Raw genomic sequence first — 20,674 nt, forward strand, 5'->3', positions numbered from 1 at the left:
TCCTGCCGGTGCTCAGGGGACCCTATGGGATGCCGGGAATCGAACCTGAGTCCCCAGGCAAACGCAAGTGCAAGGCAAACGCCCTCCCCGCTGCCCCATGACTCTGCCCCCGCGGCTCTTCTGTTTGTGGCTTCACATCCTGTTGGCCCTGGTGCCCACCGGGGCGGGGGCCTGTGGGTCTCTGGTCTTAGCTGCGTTATTTGTACCGTACAGCCCAGGCTGGGTCTGGTGCGTGTGGGTGGCCCTGAGGACCCAACCCTGGGCTTCCCGCCTGCATTGGAGGCTGGTGCCTACAGCCGTGGGTTTTGATGTCTTTATTTTCCGGGAGGGTGGGGAGGTCACACTTGGTGATGCTCAGGGCTTGCTCTGGGCTCTGTGCCCAGGGATCACTCCGGGTGGGCGGTGCTTGGGGGATCTCACGGGGTGCCAGGACCCCTGGCTGGCCTCCTGCAAGGCCAGTGCCCTCTCTGCTCTGCTATGTCCGTCCCTCTGAGATTTCCAGGTGGTGGCTGGAAATTGGGGCGGGGCCGGGGCCAGGGCAGCATGGTGAGGGGGTTGGGGGTCTCTCCAGCCAGGCCCACCCAGCCTCCCAGTGCTGCAGATATTTTGGCCTGACGATTCCCCGAGGGGTGCAGACGGGTCCCCCGGGTGCTGCCCCCTCCCAGCCGCCTCTGCTAACAGACTTAAAAGGAGAAACTGAAACTGTAAATCTAAGAGGCGCCCCTGTGCTGAGCTTGGACCCTCCCAGCCCCCAGCCCCGCTGCCTCCTGGGGGCCCGGCCACCCACCCACCCACCCACCCTGCAGCAGGGAGTGTCGCCCCTGCCCCTTCCTGCCCTCTCTCCCGGCTGCCAGGGCGCTCCCCGCCTCCCTCCCTTCCTCCCAGCCCCCTCCCCCCTCCGCCATCTGATTGTGCTCCCAGCTCACGCCTGCCTGGCTGTTGTTTTAATTAAACTCCCGAGGAATCGGGCGCAATGTGGAACCGCCAGGAACATTTTTGTTTAATTAGGAGCTCGCGGGCCTGCCAGCCTGCTCGCCACCCACGCGCGCCCACAGGGACGCGGGGAGGGCTGGGGACACGCGGGCCGCGTTCCCGCGTGGGCACAGGGCCCCTGCGGTTGGGGGGGGGCGCGGCAGAGGCTCAAGCGATCGCCCCCTGCAGGCCAGCCCCAGGGATCACCCCAGCCCCGCCTGCTGGGGCCCCTGGGGTGCTGTCTGTCTGTCTGCTTGCCCCTGTCCCCTGGGCACCCTGCTGCGAGCCAGCCCCTAACCAGAGACCTAGAGTCATCTCGGACCAGTCCCCCCAGTCTGGTTTGGAGGGGTCCGCCTGCCCCCCACCCAGCAGCCCTTCTCTAAAACACTAGGGCGTGCATGTGTGCAGACCAAGCTGCTCAGCCCCCCAGCTGTCTGGGCGCGGGCATCTCTGCCCTGGCCTTGTCAGCCCCCAGGAGTGGCCGTGGGCCGTGTGCCAATAAAACTTTATTAACTGGAACAAGCCAAGGGCCGGCTCTGCCTCAGAGCTAGCACCCCATAGGCCCCCAGAACCCACCGCGCCTGATCCCTGGGCGCAGAGGCAGGAGAAAGCCCCGAGCACCGGCCGAGTGTGCCCCCAAAACAAAAAGCGGGCCGGAACCCTAGCACAGCGGGTAGGACGTTTGCCTTGCACGCGGCTGACCCGGGTTCGATTCCCGGTGTCCCATAGGGTCCCCCGATCACCGCCAGGGGTGATTCTTGAGTGCAGAGCCAGGAGGAACCCCTGTGCGTCGCCGGGTGTGACCCAAAAAGCGAAAGAAAAAGAGAAAAAAAAAAGCCCACTTGCAGCGGGGTGGGGGTGGGGGTGGCCCTCCAACAGAGCTGCAGGCACCACTAGGTACAGTTGTCTCTGCTGATAACTTGGGCGGTGGGGGAGGGGTCCCCAGCAGCTCTGCAATAAGTGGAACTCCCCCAAGCCCCCCACCCAGTGCTGATGCCCACAAATATCCCCAGTGTCCCTGGGCAGCCAGAATCACCCCGCGAGAGGTCGCGCCCTCCCCTGAGAGCAGCGCAGCCCCCGGGAGCTCAGGGCGTCGGGGGGGGGGGGGGGGTCCCTCGGCCCTGCAGGGGGGAGGCCTAAGCCCTCACCGGCCCGCTGCCCCTCTCCCCTCTCCGCAGAGGACCAGCTGCCGGCCGGGTTCCCCAACATCGACATGGGCCCGCAGCTGAAGGTGGTGGAGCGCACCCGCACGGCCACGATGCTCTGCGCGGCCAGCGGCAACCCCGACCCCGAGATCACGTGGTTCAAGGACTTCCTCCCCGTGGACCCCGGGGCCAGCAACGGCCGCATCAAGCAGCTGAGGTCAGGTGAGTGCGGGGCGGGGCGGCAGGCGCGGGCCGTGCGCCCCCGACGTGCGCCCCGACGTGCGCCCCCGACGTGCGCCCCCGACGTGCCAGGGGAGCCCGGCGCCGGACGGGTCGGGGGGGAGGCAGGTACGGGTGGGGCGGGGTCTCTGACGGGGGTTTGGGGGGGTCGAGGCAGACCCGCGCGCCTGGAGGTGTAGAGCGCGCGAGGGGCGGTGGGGCAGGGGGGTTAGGGGGCCGTGGGGGGCTCCCCGGAGCCACCCGTTCGCTCCGGCCCAACCTGGGGCCACCTGGGGCGGGCTGTGGAGGGTCCGTGCGGGTGGGGGTTGTCTGTGTGTGCCTCGTGTCCGCTGTCCCGTGTCATTCATGTCCTTCGTGTGTCTGGGCTGCCCTGCCCGCCCCAGCGGACCTGTGTCCCCCACCCGCAACCCCAAATCCTCGAAGCAGATACACATGCCAGGGCTGAGTCCACACACACACCCGCGCGCGCACGCAGCACATGTGTGCGTGCAGACCTGGACACAAGGCGCACACGCCTACACGCATGTATATACATACGGTCACAGACACACACGTATGTGCACCCATGCGCTTGCAGGCACCTGTTTAGACCTTCCTCTCCCTGATTTCTCCTCTGCCCCCTGTCTGGAGAAAGACCCTCCAGTGGGGGAGCAGCAGGGAGCCCGCCCCTTCCGCCTTGGCCTGGGCCCTCCGAGGCTTTGGGGGGCCTCGACTGGGGAAAACCCGGGGTCCCGTTGCGTTTTTCTGTCCTCGCGGCCCCCACAAAATGTGGCTGCTCTGTCGCCTCTCCCTGAGGGGGACCCAGCGCGCACAGCCCCCGCCCACGAGCGCAGGAGCCCCCCTCCCCCCGGACCCCCAAGGATGAAGTGGCCCCGCCCCCCAGGGCGTGACCCCCCGCGTGTTAATGCTCCTTCTTCTCTTTTCTTGGCCCTCCCTCTGTCAAACGCTCAGAAACCTTTGGTAAGTCTCGTTTCTGCTCCGCGACCACGACTAACGCCCCATCTGGTCTGTTCCCACCCACCCCCCTTCCCTCCCCGCAGACTAACAGGCACCGTGACGTAACTCAGACCCACCCACGGGGCATGTTTACTAATGCCCCCCCCCATACCTGCCAGTCCCGGACGCCCACCCCCTGCCGGCCCCGGGGCCGGGGTCTGCAGCGAGGGGCCCAAAAGGGAAAGAGGAAAAAGAATCAGACGGGCCCCCCTCTCCCGACCCAGAGTAGGGGCGACCCAGGGCCTAGCCCCCCACACACAGGCAGACCCGGGCACTGCGCCCTCTCACTCTCCGCACCCGAGTCTGGGGGTAGCAGACACCCGCATCAGGGGCCGAGTCAGAGCACAGCAGGGAGGGCTCCTTAGCTGCCCCCGGCCCGCGTTCGAACCCCGGCACCCCCGCGGGTCCCCCAAGACCCGCCAGGAGCTATTCCTGATCACCGCCAGGTGTGAACCCAAAGCAAAAATCCAAAATCAGGTGCCCCCCCCCCCCCCGCCCTTTTCAGGCCCGCATGGCACCGCCAGAGACTCCCAGCCCCCCAACCCCTTTGGTCTGTCGGCCGACCGGGGCTTGGCCACCCCAGAGTTCACCCCTCTGGGGTGGGCCCGTGGCCGAATGCTGAGCCTGGGGCTTCCCCCACTCGGGCTCACGAGGGGACCAGCGTGGGCCTCACTGTGTCCCACGATCAGGTGGACACAGAAAGGCTGGAGCGATCGGACCGCGAGTAGGGCGTTGGCCTTGCACGCGTCTGACCAGGTTCGATCCCCAGCGTCCCGTAGGGTCCCCAGAGCCCCGCCAGGAGTCATTCCTGAGTGCAGAGCCAGGAGTCATCCCTGAGCACTGCCGTGCGACCCCCCCCCCCCAACCCAGTGGGCGCAGAGTCGCCCAGCTGCTTCTCTTGTCCTCACCCTGCCCTCCTCAGCGGGGGGCCCAGCCCAGCGTGAGCCTGTCCCCAGGTGCTGCTCCTGTCCCCCACCCCAGGGCCCTGACGCCCCCCCATAGCTCTTTCCTCGTTCCCGTTTGGAAGCCCCAGAGGGGCGGCGACACCGGGTTCCGTCTCGGCCCCTCCCTGTTCCCCGCCCCTGGCCTGACTGTGACGCCTCCCCTGTGGCTTCATTAATGCCCGACCCCCCCCCACCCCAGCCCGGGCACTAACCTCCCCCCCCCCCCCCGCCGCAGCCTCTAACAAGACTCCGTGACCCTCCTGGTCCCTCCGCAGATGGAAAGATGCGCGAGAGGCCAGGGTGGACGGACCTCCCTCCCTCTGCCCCTCCCTCTTGTCCCTCAACCCTGAAGGCCAGCAGCCTCCAGGGCCAGGCCAGGCCAGGCCAGGCCTTCCCCCTCCCTGGGGCATCTGGACTCCTGGTGCCACCTCCTACAGGAAGCCCTCCTGACTGGCACGGCCCCCCACTGCACCTGGCTCCTCAGAGCATCCCTGGTCTCCCGATGGCTGAGAGCTGCTTGGGGATGGGGGGGGGGGTCCAGGGCTGGCTCAGCCACACCCCCCACCCAGGCCCCGCACACGCACGCTCGGGGGCAGAGTGGACGGGCCTGATCCATGCCTCCTTGGGGCCCCCCGGCCCCCCAGCTCGCCTCTTGACGTTCACCTCATTTTCTCTGCTTCTCTTGCAGAAAGCACTCCGATCCGAGGTAAGAGGGCGTTCCCGCCCCGCCGCCCCCGGGCGCTCTCGCCGCCCACGCCCCCACACCCACAGCCCCACCCACACGCCCCCCAGCCCCGTGTCTGTCCAGTCTGTCCATGTTGCTGTCCACGGCTGGCGGGTGGTGGCCATTCCCAGGTGTCCTGTTTGCAGAGGGGCCGCGCCTTGATTTAAATGCCTCTTGGTGGGGGTGGGGGTGAGGGTGGGGGGGCTGGGTCACGTGTCTGAGCTTCAGCCGAGGCTGCAGGTCCTCCGTGCGGTCTCAGTTTCCCCATGTGTAAAATGGGCGCACCGAGCTCACTAGGCCTTTATGAGGAAGATCAGTCCAAGCGGGGAGAGAGAGCGACGGAGAAAGAGGCAGAGAAAGGAGGAGAGAGAGAGAGAGACTCAAACGCCAGCCCTCCCTTTGGGGATAGTTTAGAATAAGCCGGACTGGAGCGATAGGACAGCAGGAGGACGCTTGACTGGCACTTGGTGGACCTGGTTCCAGCCCCGGCACTCCACAGGGTCCCCTGAGCACCGCCCGGAGTGATTCCTGAGTGCAGAGCCAGGAGTCAGCCCTGAGCATCACCGGGGATGTCCCCCGCAAAAGGCACAATAGAACAAGCCTGGGGTGGGGCCTGGGGGCGGGGCGGGCTAGTTTTCTCTTGACTTTGCCTGGAAATGCTGTGTGACCTGTGGCACTTTTCTACCATCTCTGATGCTCTCTGGTCATGCCGGCCTGCCTACATAGCCCAGAAGCCTGGAGCTGGCGTGGGATTCAAACCCACTTGAATTTGGTCCGAATCTTCTATTTTGTTTTTTTGAACTTTCGAGTCATACCCGGCAGTGCTCCGGGCTTTCTCCCAGCTCCGTGCTCAGGAATTAACTCCTGGCAGGGCTCAGGGGACCCCGGGGGGTGCTGGGGATTGAGCCTGGGTGGGCCGCGTACCAGGCCAACGCCCTGCTTGCCCGTGTCACTGCTTGGGGACCCCCGTCCCACTGGGCACCGGGGCTCGCCACCCACGCCCTGACCCGTCTGAGCCCGGTCCGCCTTCACTCCGCTCTCTCCCCTGAGAACCGAGAGTCAGGACACACCTTCAAGACACCCATACGAGAACGGAGATCCCGGGGCTGGAGCACACGGCCGACCTGGGTTCGATTCCCAGCATCCCATAGAGTCCCCTGAGCATCACCGGGTGTGACCCAAAAAGCGAAAAAAAAAAAAAAAAACAGGGATTCCCAGGGCTGAAGTAATAGCACAGCGGGTAGGGCATTTGCCTTGCACGCGGCCGACCCGGGTTCGATTCCCAGCATCCCATATGGTTCCTCTAGTACCACCAGGAGTAATTCCTGAATGCATGAGCCAGGAGTAACCCCTGTGCATTGCCGGGTGTGACCCAAAAAGCAAAACAAACAAAGAAAAAAACACCAGGGATTCCCCCGAGTGGGGCGGGGGTACTCAGCTGTCCCAAGGGGGACGATCGTGGCCCCCCTAGGTTCCTCAGAAGCTCCCTCCCTTCACGCGTCTGCCCTGGAAGCTCCCAGTTGCCAGGGCTGGACGGGACCACCCATCATCTGCACTTGCTTCCGGGTCCATGCTCTGGGATTCTATGTTGGGGTTTTGGGGTGCGTCAACTGTGGGACCCTTTGACTTTTGTATCTGCTCATGGCCCCCCACAAGCCGTCTCGGGCGGGCGCCCCAGCTATGCCCGTGGACATCAGAGGTTTTTCACCAGGGTGTTCCCCGCCGGCCTCAGCCACGGGGTCTTGCCAGAAGGCTCCTGGGCCTGAGGCACCCGTGGGCTGGATCCAGGACTGGGGCTTTGAAAACAAGCAGATGGGGGCGCCAGGGCAGCGGGGAGGGCATCTGGCCTGGCACACGGCCGACCCGGGTTCGATCCCCGCTCACCCAGAGGGTCCCCCGAGTCCCATCAGGACTGACCCCTGAGCGCCGCTGGGCCTGGGCCCCAGACAAAAATGAACACAAGAGGGGCGGGGGCTGGAGTGATAGCACAGTGGGGAGGGCATTTGCCTTGCACGCGGCCGGCCGGGGTTCGATTCCCAGCATCCCATATGGTCCCCTGAGCACTGTCAGGAGTAACTCCTGAGTGCAGAGCCAGGAGGAGCCCCTGTGCATCGCCGGGTGTGATCCAAAAAGCAAAAAAAAAAAATAAAAATAAAAAATAAAATACTGACCACGGACGACAGCAAAAATCAGTAATGGAAGCAGGACGGAGAATCCTGGCTTCCACCGCCTGCGAGGGCAGACGTGAGTGTGGGCTCAGGCCGTGAGTGACCGGCCGGGGCTTCCGAGGCCCAGGGGTCTCTGGGACGCCCACCTGCATCGCACCCTGCTGCCTGCAGGCCATCCCGCGGGGCACACATCCCTGCAGACCGCCGCCCCCCCCACCTCAGTGCCCCCCGACTGGTCCATGCAGAAGGGCCAGTCCCGCCCTGGGCTGGGCACCCGGATGCGGGCAGGGCGCGTGGACATGGACCCGCTCGGGCCAGCCCAGGGCAGGGGTGCGGCTCGGGGGGCGTTCTGTGAGCCACGCAGGGCCCACCCGGCGGCAGAGCCTGGAACCCGGGGCCGGCCGTGACTCGCCCCCACCCTGTCCCCCGCAGGGGCCCTGCAGATCGAGAGCAGCGAGGAGACGGACCAGGGCAAGTATGAGTGCGTGGCCACCAACAGCGCCGGCGTCCGCTACTCCTCGCCCGCCAACCTCTACGTGCGAGGTAGGGACCGGCGCCCCGGACGGACAGACGGACGGTCGGCAGGGATCCCGCCCGGCCCCTCCCTGCTCTCGACCCGGCCTCCCGGCTCCCCCATCCGCTGGGGACCCCAGTGGGGGGCAGTGGCGGGGTGGTTAGCGACCCGGGGCCAGGTCCCTCTCTGGACCTCAGTGTTCCTGCCTGTGAAGTGGGGCAGCTTCGCCTGACCCCCCCACCCAGGCCTAGGGCTGGGGGCTGGGGGAGGGGCTGGGGCGGGGCGCCAGGGCTGGGGGAGCCTGCAGGCCCGGCCCCTGCGCCCACCCATCGTCAGCTTGCGTGCAGTGTTCGTGCGTGCCGCCCCCCACCCGCGCCCCGTGTTCCGTCCTCCCTTGCTGCCTCCGGGCTCCGTGGCCTCGCGGCTGCCCAGCACCCCCTGCCCGCCCCTCTGGCCACCCTCTCTCTGTAGGACTTCGGGTGCCCCCTGCCCCCCGCTGCCCCGAGCCCGGCGCCGGCTGACTGCCCCTCGTGTACCCCCAGAGCAGGACTTGGCTAGACGTCGCGGGGCGGGGCGGGGCGGGGCCGCCGGGGGTGGGCGACAGCAGACGCTGGGCCCCAGGGTGCCCCCCAGGGCCCTGCTGGAGCCGCGTCCCAGCACCCTGCACCCCGCCGTGGTGCTGGGGACCCCCTGCCAGGAGCCCGTCGGGTCCCCACCCGGCTCCCACGGGGCCTCGGAGCCCACCTGTGCCGAGATAGCTGTGTCCCCTGCACACGGGCTGCGGTGGGGGTCCCCCAGCACTGTCTCTGGGCCTCGGTTCACCTCTTCGACGCCCCTCCCCAGCCCTGGTGGGCGACCAGAGCGTTTCGCCACCCGCCCCCCGCCCCTCCGCCCAGGCTCCGAGGCAGCCCCCCGGGTCCCTGCACCTGGCTCTTGGCATCTCGTGGGGAGTGGGGGGCAGGGGGTCCCGGAGCAGGCTGGGGCGGGGGGTGGGTAGGGGGTCGCCCATCCTGCCACGGCCGCCCGGCACTCCTGGTGAGTCCCCGAGACCCGACCAGCGGGGTCCCCTGGAAACTGCCCTTTCTCCCCCAGGGCTGGGGGTTTGCGAATTCGGCCTAGAGGCCGGGGGCGGGGCCTAGGGAGTGGGGGCGGGGCCTAGAGACTAGGGGTGGGGCCTAGGGAGTGGGGGCGGGGTCTAGAGTCTAGGGGCGGGGCCTATAGGTCAGGGGCGGGGCCTAGCGACCAGGGGGCGGGGCTCAGAACAAGGTGGGGGTCGCACCTGGGTGCTGGGGGTCCTTGTGTGCGTCACATCTTAATAGGTGTGAGGGGATCCTCCCACCCCTGCTGCCGGGCCCCCTGGCATGAGCCTTTTTTTTTCGTGGGTGGGTGGGGGTCCTGTCCATCCAGCCTCCCAGCCCTGGCCGGGGTGGGGGCAGGGAGGGGGTGCGGGGAGAGTGGGGGTCCCGGCGGCTCCCAGGTATTCCGTTTTGAAGGCAGAGGATTGAGACAGAAGCGCGGGAAGCTTTCGTGGTCCGGGAGACGGTGCCGGTTGCTGTTGGTTTTTTTTCGAGTTTTTTAATTTCCCGATGTTTTTTTTTCCGTTGTTGTTGTTCTTGTTGTTGTTTTCGGTATAAGCGGAAAGGAAAGGAGAAAAAGAAGGAAAAAAAAAGGAAAAAAATTTAAAGGAAAAAAAAGATGATCGTAGCGTGCGCCCGTGGGAAGGCCTCTTTTTACTCTCTATCTCCCCTATTTTTTCTCTCTTCCCCATGTCATTGTGTTCTGCATCAACCCCCTTTACATCCCTCAGAGCTTCGAGAAGGTTGGTGTGTTTTTTTTCTTTTTTACTTTCTTGACCCACATTTTTACATTCTGAGAGGTGGAACACGCGCGCGAGCACGCACACGCACACACGCGCACGCGCACACCCACAAACACACATGACCCTCAGCCACCCCCCCAAAAAAAATCTAAAAAAATTTAAATGGGGCCCAAACCCCTATGAGTCCGTGGAAAATGGGACGAATGAGTTGACATCCCAGAACACACAGACACACACGCGCGCACGCACACACACGCACACGCACACACACACACCCAAGCGCGAGCCACGAAAAACCAAAGCCCCTCGCCCCCCCCCAAAAAAAAAACCCGATACAGAAACCCAGACAGACACGAATCTCTGTGAGCCGTGCCCAGCCCAGGGCCGGCCGCACTTGTGATGCTTGCACGGTGCTCGCTCCTGCATCCCGTGGATGGTGTTGCTGAGGTTTTGCTCTCGTCGTCATGGTGACGCGGCCTGGTGCATGCTGGGAGAATGATGTGCCCGCTTCCCTGCATGCCACTTTTTGTCTGGTGTTGGTGGCTCCCTGGCGCCTTCTGTTGGAGTGTGTGTCGCCCCCCGCCCCCTCCCCCAGCTCCGCCTCCTCCTCCTCCTCCCCCCGTTCGTTTTCTTTGCTTTCTTTCTTTTTTCTTTTCCTTATGATTTGATGATTATGACCATTTTGGTTTGGTTTTCGGTGGCGGGAAAGGGAGGAAAAAAAAAAAAAACCAGAGCCCCTAGCCCTCAGGATTGGGAGCTGTGGGTGTTTTTTTTTTCCCCTTTTTCTCCCCCGACCCCCCCCCTGCCCGCCCCTGCCCCCCCCAGCACCCCTTCTCTGCCCCGGCCGCCCCTGCGTGTTGGCGTCCGTGCCGTGTCTCTGTGCTTGGCCTCCGCTCGCTCCCGGGCTGAACTTCGTGCCGCTGCTCCCGGCGCCTCTGTGACTTCCAAGCCAGTGTTCCTGTCTCAGCTGCCCTCCCAGGAGAGGGGGCCCGGGAAGGGGGGCCCACAGCTGGGGTGCAGGGGAGCAGAAAGTGACCGCCAGACCCCAGGAGGGCGGGGGCTGCAGGGAGAGCCCCCCTGGTCTTTCCACCCTCGTGGGGTGCAGCCCCCTTTCAATCCAGAGGGGAACCCGAGGAAGCCGGTGTCCACCCTCCTGACCCCTCGCCCCCGCTCAGGGGTTCCCCCTGGCTCTGCACTCAGGAAGTCCTCCTGGTGGTGCTCGGGGACCCTACGGGATGGCAGGGATGGAGCCCCGGCCGTGGGCAAGGCAGACGCCCCCCTGCTGTGCCTTTGGCCCCAAGACGTCCAGTTCTTACCCACTGAGAGCGGCCCCCGCGGGGAGGGAAAGTGACCCCCTGCTCCTTAGAATGAACCATGTGGTGTCCCCCCGCCCTCAGAGGGTGGGTGCCGGGCATCAGGACCGTGCCTGGCGCTGATAGCTGGCACGGTGAGGTTTTGTGACACCACCTGGGGAGGCCAGACAGCCCCCGCCTCTGCCCCGGGGTGATGCCCGTCTGTGCCCCCCACCCTGCCCCATCCCAGGCATCACCGTCGGTCACTCTCTGTAAACCTGGGCATCAGAACTGTGGGAATAAAACAATCAGGAGGGCCTTGGACCCCTCTCTCCCTCCCCCCCCCTCCTTCCCTCTTTCTCTCTCTCTCTCTCTCTCTCTCTCTCTCTCCCCCCTTCCACTCCCACTCCTCTGCAAACTTCAGAACTCCGTCCTTCCATTTTCTCTCTCCCTCCCCACCCCCAGGAAAGGCAGCTTGAGCCCCCCCAATTCTTGCTCCGAATAGAAGAGCCACCCCACCCCCACCCCCAAGAAAACCCTCTTTGCTTTCCCTCCATTCTCTGGCCAAGATTCAGCTGGCCTGCCCAGGGTCTGGGTGGGCGCCCGCCTTCCCCCTGCCTCCTCCGTGGCCCAGACCAAGGCCATGGGCGTCTCCAAGCCAGCAGACTCCCCCACCCGTCATGCTTTGTCAGGGGGCGTGAGAGATGTTCCATTATCCACCCCCCAGAGGTGAGGGGGGTGCTTGTCTGTCCCTAAACCATCTCCAGCTTAGTGGGAGGCAGAGTGGAGCCGGTGGCCGTGGTCCCCTGGCAAGCCCCTAGCCTGGTGATGGGGATTTAGGCGCGGGTGTTCAAAGCCGGCCTCTGCCCGGTCCCTACCGTCCCTGCCCCATAGCATCTCAGGAACCTGAACCCCCAGCTCCCCTCTTCCTCCACCCCAGGCTGGGGGAGCTGATGGAGGCCTGCCACGTGCCTCAGTGTCAGATGCAGCATCTGAGAGGCTGTGGGCGGCAGCGAGTCACTTTCTCTTCCTTGGGCCTCCCCGTGGCCCTCCGTGGCCGGCTTGCACCAAGGAGAACGCAGTGCCCAAGCGGGACAGGCAGAGAAGCCCTTCCCTCTGATTTCTTGGGGGTTCCTGAGCTCTGCAGCCCCTCATCTCTCCCTTTGTCTCCCCTGCCAGTCCTCGGGGTTCCGTGGGCTCCGTGTCAGAAGGGAGATTTAATGTGAAAAAAAAAAAAACACGCAGCCTGGGCACGGGGTTGAGTGTGGCAAGTTCCGACTGTTCACTTGGAATCCGGAGAGGCCGAGGCAGGAAACGGTCCTGCAGTGAGGCCCACGGGACCGACTGAAAAAAAAAAAAACGAAAAGAGACAGCGAGGGGACTGGAGCGATAGCACAGCGGGGAGGGCGTTTGCCTTGCACGCGGCCGACCCGGGTTCGATTCCCAGCATCCCATAGGGTCCCCTGAGCACCGCCAGGAGTAACGCCTGAGTGCAGAGCCAGGAGGAACCCCTGTGCATCGCCAGTTGTGACCCAAAAAGCAAAAAAAAAGACAGCAAGAAGCCCCCCCCCCTTTTTTTTGAACGCTGCTAGTTCCTCCATCACTCACTCTGCTCACGGGGGCTGGACGCCTGGACACAGCCCAGTGTGACTCACGAGGCGTCTCTGGGCTTCCCCCCCCCACCCCCTGCCCGTTCCAGGTTCCTGTCTGGTTCTTTCTCCTACATGATGCTTTGGGGTCCTTCCCGCCAGGCCCAGCCACACGTGCCCAGAACCCAGTCCAGTAGGGGCCAGTCCCCCCACATCCTGCAGGGGACCGGAGCGAGCTGGGGAGGAGGCCACCTAGGTGGGGGCTCCCCGGGGCCAAGCAGGGGCGGCGGGTCACCGGACAGCGACAGGAAGCCGGGACCCCGCCACCTAATGTTGGGGGGCGTCTGAAATGCCCCCACCCCATCTCCAGGACCCCCCTGATTGCCGGGTTCCCCTACCCTTACCACACCAGACGCCCACCTCCCCCCCCCCAAACTTAAAGCCCAGCCAGGGCAGGAGTAGGGGGGAAGGCGCTTGCCCGGTGCTCAGGTGGCCCAGGTTTGATCCCCGGCACCCCATTAGGGCCAACCCCCCCCCCCAGGGAACAGAGCTAGGTCCAGGCATTGCCTCTAGGAAGAGGGGGGCTGGGGGCTTGTTCCTATGTGTGCCGACCCCTCCCCTTCCCTCTCCCCCCCGCCCCCCCCCTCAGCTGGCAGGGCCCTGGGAGACTGTGAGGGATGTGTCCCGGCTTTCCCTTCATCCCACCCTCCACCCCGGGGGAGAGGGGCCGGGGCGCGGGGGGCACAGCATGGGGGGCTCTGGGTCTGTAGGAACACTGAGCTCTTGACACCCGCATCTGCTGCCTGCCTCGCCCCTGCATCCCTCCTTCCTCTGTCCCGGGCGGGCAGGGGTGCGTGTGTGCGGAGACTCTTAGATTACACCTTGGCATCTGGAAGAGGGGAGCGGAAAAAAAAAGGAAAAAAAAACGGACCAGCACCTTTCCCCAGGAGGGGCCAGGGGTGCACTCGATCGGCACAGAGAACCCAAAAGTGACAATGATAATAATAATGATGATGATGATGACGAAGAGGGGCCTGAGCCGTAGCACAGCGGGGAGGGCGGCTGCCTGGCACGCAGCCAGCCTGGGTTCGATCCCTGGCACCCCCCAGAGGGTCCCCCACGCCCCGCGGGAGTATCCCGGGGTGCAGGGCCAGGAGTGACCCCTGAGCGGCCAGCCCTGGCGTCCAGCTCCGGAGCATCCGAGAGGGTCCCGGGAGCGGCTGGGCCCTGACCCCTGGGCCAGGCTGGACCCCCGCCCAGCCGCCCACGCCCTCCCACGCCCCTGGCACAGGTGTGATCTAAGCTGAACCCGGCGGGGGCGGGGGCGGGCGGGCGGGGCAGGGTCTCCCTCGGCTCTCCCGCCCCCGCCCTCCCCCGCCCACCTCCTTGTTTTGGAGCTCGGAGACGCCCCCAGCCGCCTCTCTGACCCCCAAATGCCCAGCCGCCCCCTCCCCTCCCCGCCTCGCACCCCCTCCCCCGAGCTGCGGCTCCTGAATCTGGGACGGCGGGCACATGGGCTGCGTGACCAGATCACTCCACTTTTGAGACCCCCGCTGACCCCACCCCTCCTCCAGCCCCAGGCCCCCTCTCTTCCCCCTCCTCCTCCTCCTCCTCCTCCTCCTCCTCCTCCTCCTCCTCCTCTTTTTTTCTTTTGTTGCCTTTTTTTTTAAGTTTCTGCTGGCGGGGCGGGGCGGGCCCCATCCTCCCCCACCCCACCCGGTTTTGACCTTTTTTTATTATTATTATTATTATTTGAGTTGTTTTTCCATGTGAATCGGGGTTTGAAGAGACCCGCCCCCTCCCCACCTGCCGCACCCCCCCAACCACCGCCACCCCCTCCCGCCCCCCCCACCCCCCACGCTGGGACACCCCCCTCGAGAAGAGCCGGACAGGCCGAACCAGCTGCAGCGCCCGGAGGACCAGGGCGGGTGCGGTCCCCCCTATAGCCCGCCTGGAACCGCCATTCAGGTCGGTAATTGGGGGCGGGGGTCCCGCGGGGGGCCCGGGCCCGCCTGACTCTAACCTGCGCCTCGAGCTTGCAGCCGGGAGCGGAGTGGGCGAGGAAGGGGGGCGGGCGGGACAGAACACAGTGCCAGCCGCCCACCCGGGGGGCGTGGGGGCTGGGGGTGTCCGCCGAGACCCTCCGACTCCCCAGCCCCCGGGGCCCAGGCCTCGGGGACTCACGGCCCAGACTCCAGGGCACCCCCGAAGTGAGCAGGTTGGGGGGCTGGAGCGAGAGCGCAGCGGGGAGGGCGTTGGCCTGGCACGCGGCAGACCCGGGTTCGAGTCCCAGCATCCCATAGGGTCCCCCCGAGCACTGGCAGGAACAATTCCTGAGTGCAGAGCCAGGAGTAACCCCGGTGCATGGCCGGGTGTGACCCAGAAAGCAAAAAAAAAAAAGGCAGAAACTCCCGGGGCTGGAGCAATAGCACAGCGGGGAGGGCGTTTGCCTTGCACGCGGCCGACCCGGGTTCGACTCCCAGTATCCCATATGGTCCCCTGAGCACCACCAGGAGTAACTCCTGAGTGCAGAGCCAGGAGGAACCCCTGTGCGTCGCCAGGTGTGACCCAACAAGCAAAAAAATAAAAATGAAAATGAGCAAGGTGGGGGCTTTTCCTTAGGTCGACCACTGGGGGGGTCGCCCCTAGCTCGGGGGGCTGCCCGCACTGGGTGGTGGACACATGCCCTTTTAGAACAGACCTTGGGCGCCCAGCGGGCCAGGCTCCTGCCCCCCCCTCCACTGTCGACCTGGGTTCGATCTCCAGCACCCCTGGGGGCCCCCAGCCCCGCCAGGTGGCCCCCCAAAGCAACTTCCCGAGGCAGTGCCCCCCCTCCCCCCGGCCTGGGCACCCGTGGCCTCTGCTTGCGGAGGACAAGCCCTCGCGACGACGCGGCTGTCGCTGCAGTTCCCGGTGTCCTCATGTGGAGGGCCATCGCGACGCCCCTGGGTGGGGGGGCCTGAGCCAGGCTGCTGGCCCACAGGCCCTGCAGGGAGCGCAGGCGTGAGCCGAGGTGGAGGTGGGGGGCTCTTGGCTCACTGGGGCGTCCCCCCAGAGGGTAGAGACACCACTTGGAAAAGCCGAGAAGGGGCCGCGCTGATGCTAGGACAGCCGGCGGGGCGTCTGCCTTGCACGCGGCCGACCCGGGTTCGATCCCCGCCACCGTCCCATAGGGACCCCCCGAGCACCGCCAGGAGGGATTCCTGAGTGCAGAGCCAGGAGGAGCCCCTGAGCATCCCCGGGTGTGGCCCAAAAGGAAGCACAAAGGCTCAGAGCTGTGACCCCAGCCCTCCCCGGGCTCGGACCCCCCACCCCACCCCACCCCGCATCCTTCAGCCCAGTGGGCGCAGCCTGCAGGGGGGACGCTGGCCGTGCCCAGCACGTGCCCGCCCGGAGCACATCACCCAGGAGGACCAGGGGCCAGGGACCCCCCAGAGGACTCGGCCTTCCTAAGGGAGGAGCACTCGGGGGAGTCAGTCCTCGGCCGCCTGCGGATCAGGGCGCCCCCGAGGCGGGTGGGGGCCAGGCCCTGTGTTCTGCCGGGGGCGGGGGTGGGGGCGGCTCTCCGGGAAGCCACGGCCCCTCCTCTCAGACCCCGATTTCAGCCCGACGCCCGTCCATGTCTTTTGCGTTCCTTTCCTTTTCGTTCCGTTCCGTGTGGGACCTTCTTTCTGTCTCGAGGATTGCCTTTTTTTTCCTTTTCTTTTCTTTTTTGGTTTTTGATTTTTTTTTTTACACCCCACCCCATCCCTTTCCATGCTGCTTTTTTTTTTTCTTTCCTTCTTCCCTCCCTCCCCCCCCCATTTATTTCTCCTGGTTTGGACTCATGGCCTTGATTGATCAGCCCCCCACCCCCGCCCCGCCCCCCACCCCCCATCATCCTGTTCCGTTTCCATGACAACGCAGCCGCCAGCTGGTCTGGGCCTTGCTGTGGATGGATGCGGCTGCCCGGCGGCGGCGGCGGGCCTGGACCACGGCCACTGGCTGGCTGCACCCCGTTCTCCCCGGCCCCCCACTCCGCCCCCCAGCCCTGCCGGAGAGCCCCCCAGCCTCACTGCCTCCCCCCATTCTGTCTGCCTGTCTGCATGGACCCACCCACCCACCCTTTTGTCGGGCCACGCCTGCCCGTCCCCCTCCATCCTCTTTCCAGCTTGAATTGGACTTTTCGAGGGGCCTCCTTTTCCGAAGGGCCACCAGCCCCTTGTCCCAAGGGACAGCCACGACCCCCGGCACCGCTTAGAGATGAGCTGTCCCGGGCGACACAAAGGGCCTGGGGCCCTTCTAGAGCCCCCCTGAGCTGCCCCAGCCCGTCACCTCCAGTGCTTGAGACGAGGCCCCACTGGGGACCCTGCACCCCGCCAGCACCCCGAGGCCCCAGCCAGCAAGTGGGGAACCCCTCTGGGGCCCAGCCCTGGGTTCAATGAGAAACAAACAGGCGTCTTGTGGCAAGTCCGGGGACAACCCCCAGCCAGAACTTCCGAAAACGGAGCCCCCCGAAACGCGTCCTGCGGCCTTTGCGCCTGCGAGGCCGGGCTGGAAGGCTGCACCCCGCGCCCCCCACAAACGCACAGAACACGCCCGCCCCCCCCACCCCACCTCACCCCACCCATCTCTTCTTCCTGTTCTGATGATGATCAGTGTCCTCGGGACGGTTCTGCCAGGGGGGATGTGCCAGTGTGGCGGGTCGCACTGGGTCACATTTGCTGGACTCGGTCCTCAGCATTGAAGTGGGCCCCCTGCCCCCTGCTCCCTCCTGCTCTCTGCTGAGATCCGTCTCTCTCTCTCTCTCACCCCCCCCACCGCCCTGCAGACCCCCTCCTGGGGCCTTTGGGAGCCCTGACCCCATCTTTCATGCGCCCCCTCCCTCCCTCCTTCTTCCAGTCTCTCCCTCCCCCCCACCTCTCTCTCTCTCTTTCTCTCTCTCTCTCACTCTCTCTCCCCCCACCGCCCAGCCCGTTCTGCATGTGTTTGTGACTCTGGAAGCTGCACTATCAATGGAAATTGTCCGATCCGAAGGAAGCTTTAGAAGGGTCTCTATACCCCCAAACCACAAAAATTTCATTAGAGTTTCTCATCTTTCTCCTGGAGGGCCCAAGGGCAAGGCCGGGGTGGGTGGGGAGGGCACTGGGTGGAGGGGGACTGTCCCTGTCCTGTCCTGTCCCGGGGCGCCCCTCTGCCTCCGGACCCTGATCTCCCGCAGCATGCCCCCCACAGCCCCCCACAGACACGTGGGCAGCGGGGAGGCTGCGCTGGGGGAGGGCGGGGTGGGGGCAGAGCCAGCCCCAAAGCCACAACGTCAAAGATGAGAAACCGCTGATAAATTTTTGTGTCTGTCTCTGTGCTGGGGCCAGGACCTGTGGTTGCTGGAGCCTGTTGCTATATGGAGAAATTCATGTTTCTTTTCTTTTTTAAGTATTATTATTATTATTCTCTCTCGATCTCTCTCTTGTTTGTGAAAGTAACCTTCCTTTGGAGTTTTTGGTTCCTTTTGTGTTGGAATTTGCTCTTTTCCGTTGTTTTTTTCTTTTTGGTTGTTGGTTTGTTCCTTTTTTGGTTTCCTTTTTTCATTTGGAAGAACAAACAGAATGAATTCTGTGGCGGGGGGGAACCAGAGCCCAGTGTCTATTTAAATTGTTTCCCCCTTTTTTTCTTCCCTCCCTCTTTTCTTTCTCCTCCGCCATCTCCCTCCCCTCCCCCGTTTTTTCTTGCTTGTCTCCTGCGTCCGCTTGTCACATTCGACCCCCCGCCCCTGCCCCCTGTCCCTCCCCCAGTCCGCCGCGTGGCCCCTCGATTTTCCATCTTGCCCATGAGCCACGAGATCATGCCGGGCGGCAACGTGAACATCACTTGCGTGGCCGTGGGCTCGCCCATGCCCTACGTCAAGTGGATGCAGGGCTCGGAGGACCTGACCCCCGAAGACGACATGCCCGTGGGCAGGAACGTGCTGGAGCTCACGGACGTCAAGGACTCCGCCAACTACACGTGTGTGGCCATGTCCAGCCTGGGGGTCATCGAGGCCGTGGCGCAGATCACCGTGAAATGTGAGTGCGGGGTGGGGGAGGGGGCCCGCCTGGCACGAGTGCACCCACCCCGGGGTCCATCCCCGGCACCCCGCACCGCCAGGAGCGATTTCTGAGCACAGAGCCAGGAGCCAGCCTGAGCACTGCCGGGTGTGACCCCCAAATAGGCGGGGGACTGGAGGGGGTTCTCGTCCAGTTCTGGTTTCCCTCAACACAGGAGGGGCAGGCCAGTTTCTGCGGTGGCCGCTAGTCCCTCCATGGTCAAGCTGGTATTGGCTGCTGATACATTTCTTCTGGGGAGTGGGCAGGCCGGAGCCATAACACAGCGGTTAAGGCGTTTGCCTTGCACGGGGCTGACCCGGGTTCAATCCCCGGCACCCCAGAGAGTCCTCCGAGCCCCGCCAGGAGTAAGCCCTGAGCATCGCCAGATGTGACCCCGATCCAAAGAATTTCTTCCGGGAGGGTCAGAGCACTAGGACAGTAGATAAGGGGCTTTTCCGACCTGGGTTCAAGCCCTGACATCCCTCCGTGGTGCCCTGAGCACTCCCAGGAGTGACCTTTGAGCACAGAGCTAGGAGTCAGCCCCGAGCTCCTCCAGGTGTGGCCCAGCTCCTCCTCCCTAAGTCTCCTGGGCCTGCTCCCGCGGGATGGGGCGGACGTGGCTCTCCTGAGCTCCCAGATGGGACATGGAACCTGCATGTCACCGAGGCACAGGCTCAGGCTGGGATCCTAGGCTGTCCTCCTAATGGGCCCGCCCCTTCCCTCCTACCCAGCCTAAAGATCTCATATCCCGAGGAAGCCTGGCTGGGGCAAGTCTAAATGTCCAACAGAAAGGTGAGCCACAGAAGTTGGAGAAGGGTCCCAGGAAAGCTTCAGGAATGTGCGATTTGTGGGGAGGGGTGTAGGACCGAGATTGAGCAGTCCGAACTCTTCCTGACGTTGCAGGCATGTGTCGAGCATTAATAAGGAAAGTGCCCCCAGAAATGTTCTCAGGCTGTGGGACAGAGGTCAGCAGATTCCTGCCCTCAGGGTTGAATCCGGCCCTCCACTTGTGTTTACAAATAAAGTTTTATTGACTCATGCCCATTTGTTCACACCTGGTCCTGGGGGGCCCGCCGACCCCTTTTTGATCCCGGGCACTATATACGGTGGCCCAAACACTGCTGGGTGTAGCCTTGGGGGCGCCTCAGCACTGCCAACGTGCCCCGGGTAGTCTAATCCCTTGGGCCCGCATATTGAACCCCGTATCTCCAGAACACTATCTGGGAGACTCCCCCTGTAAAAAAGTAATCATCAGTAGAAGGTCCAGCGAGCTGGCATAGCGGTGAAGGTAACTTCCTTGCATGTGGATGACCCTGGTTTGATTCCTGTGGTCCCTGGGGCACTGCCAGGTATGACTCACCCCCCAAAGGAAAACAAAACCCAAACCCCAATACCGGCCAACGCCAAAGGACGGCCAGGGGCATGGCGCCCAAGACCCGCCCTGGCTCAGAGAGCCGGCAGCCAGCGCCCCTCTCCCCGCCCCCCTGCAGCGCTCCCCAAGGCCCCCGGGACGCCCGTGGTGACCGAGAACACGGCCACCAGCATCACCATCACGTGGGACTCGGGCAACCCCGACCCCGTGTCCTACTACGTCATCGAGTACAAGTCCAAGAGCCAGGACGGGCCCTACCAGATCAAGGAGGACATCACCACCACGCGCTACAGCATCGGCGGCCTGAGCCCCAACTCCGAGTACGAGATCTGGGTGTCGGCGGTCAACTCCATCGGCCAGGGCCCCCCCCAGCGAGGCGGTGGTGACGCGCACGGGCGAGCAGGCCCCGGCCAGCGCCCCCCGCAACGTGCAGGCCCGCATGCTGAGCGCGGCCACGATGATCGTGCAGTGGGAGGAGCCCGTGGAGCCCAACGGCCTCATCCGGGGCTACCGGGTCTACTACACCATGGAGCCCGAGCACCCCGTGGGCAACTGGCAGAAGCACAACGTGGACGACAGCCTGCTGACCACGGTGGGCAGCCTGCTGGAGGACGAGACCTACACGGTGCGCGTGCTGGCCTTCACCTCCGTGGGCGACGGGCCGCTCTCGGAGCCCATCCAGGTCAAGACGCAGCAGGGAGGTGAGCGGGCCCGCCCCCCGCCCCGGCCAGTGATGCCCTGCCCGGATCCCCAGGGTGGCTTGGGGGGAGGGCGCCGGCCTTGCAAGAGCGCCGGGCACCAGGCGTGGGCCCCGAGCGCCAGGCCAGAAGGCACAAA

At 64.9% G+C, this 20,674-nt stretch overlaps 1 protein-coding gene across 1 annotated transcript in view; it reads left to right on the forward strand.

Annotated features, from left to right (window-relative positions):
• The window catches only part of PTPRS (protein tyrosine phosphatase receptor type S), an 88,684-nt gene that overhangs the window by 37,668 nt on the left and 30,342 nt on the right, over nt 1-20,674 (forward strand). Inside the window, 6 exon segments of the mRNA XM_056107266.1 lie at nt 2,151-2,339; nt 7,622-7,732; nt 9,511-9,522; nt 18,175-18,444; nt 19,956-20,200; nt 20,202-20,538. Coding sequence (XP_055963241.1) covers nt 2,151-2,339; nt 7,622-7,732; nt 9,511-9,522; nt 18,175-18,444; nt 19,956-20,200; nt 20,202-20,538 — 1,164 coding nt within the window.

Source organism: Sorex fumeus, unplaced genomic scaffold, assembly GCF_029834395.1.
Source record: "Sorex fumeus unplaced genomic scaffold, SorFum_2.1 ptg000156l, whole genome shotgun sequence".
In the NCBI taxonomy this organism is placed as follows: Eukaryota; Metazoa; Chordata; class Mammalia; order Eulipotyphla; family Soricidae; genus Sorex; species Sorex fumeus.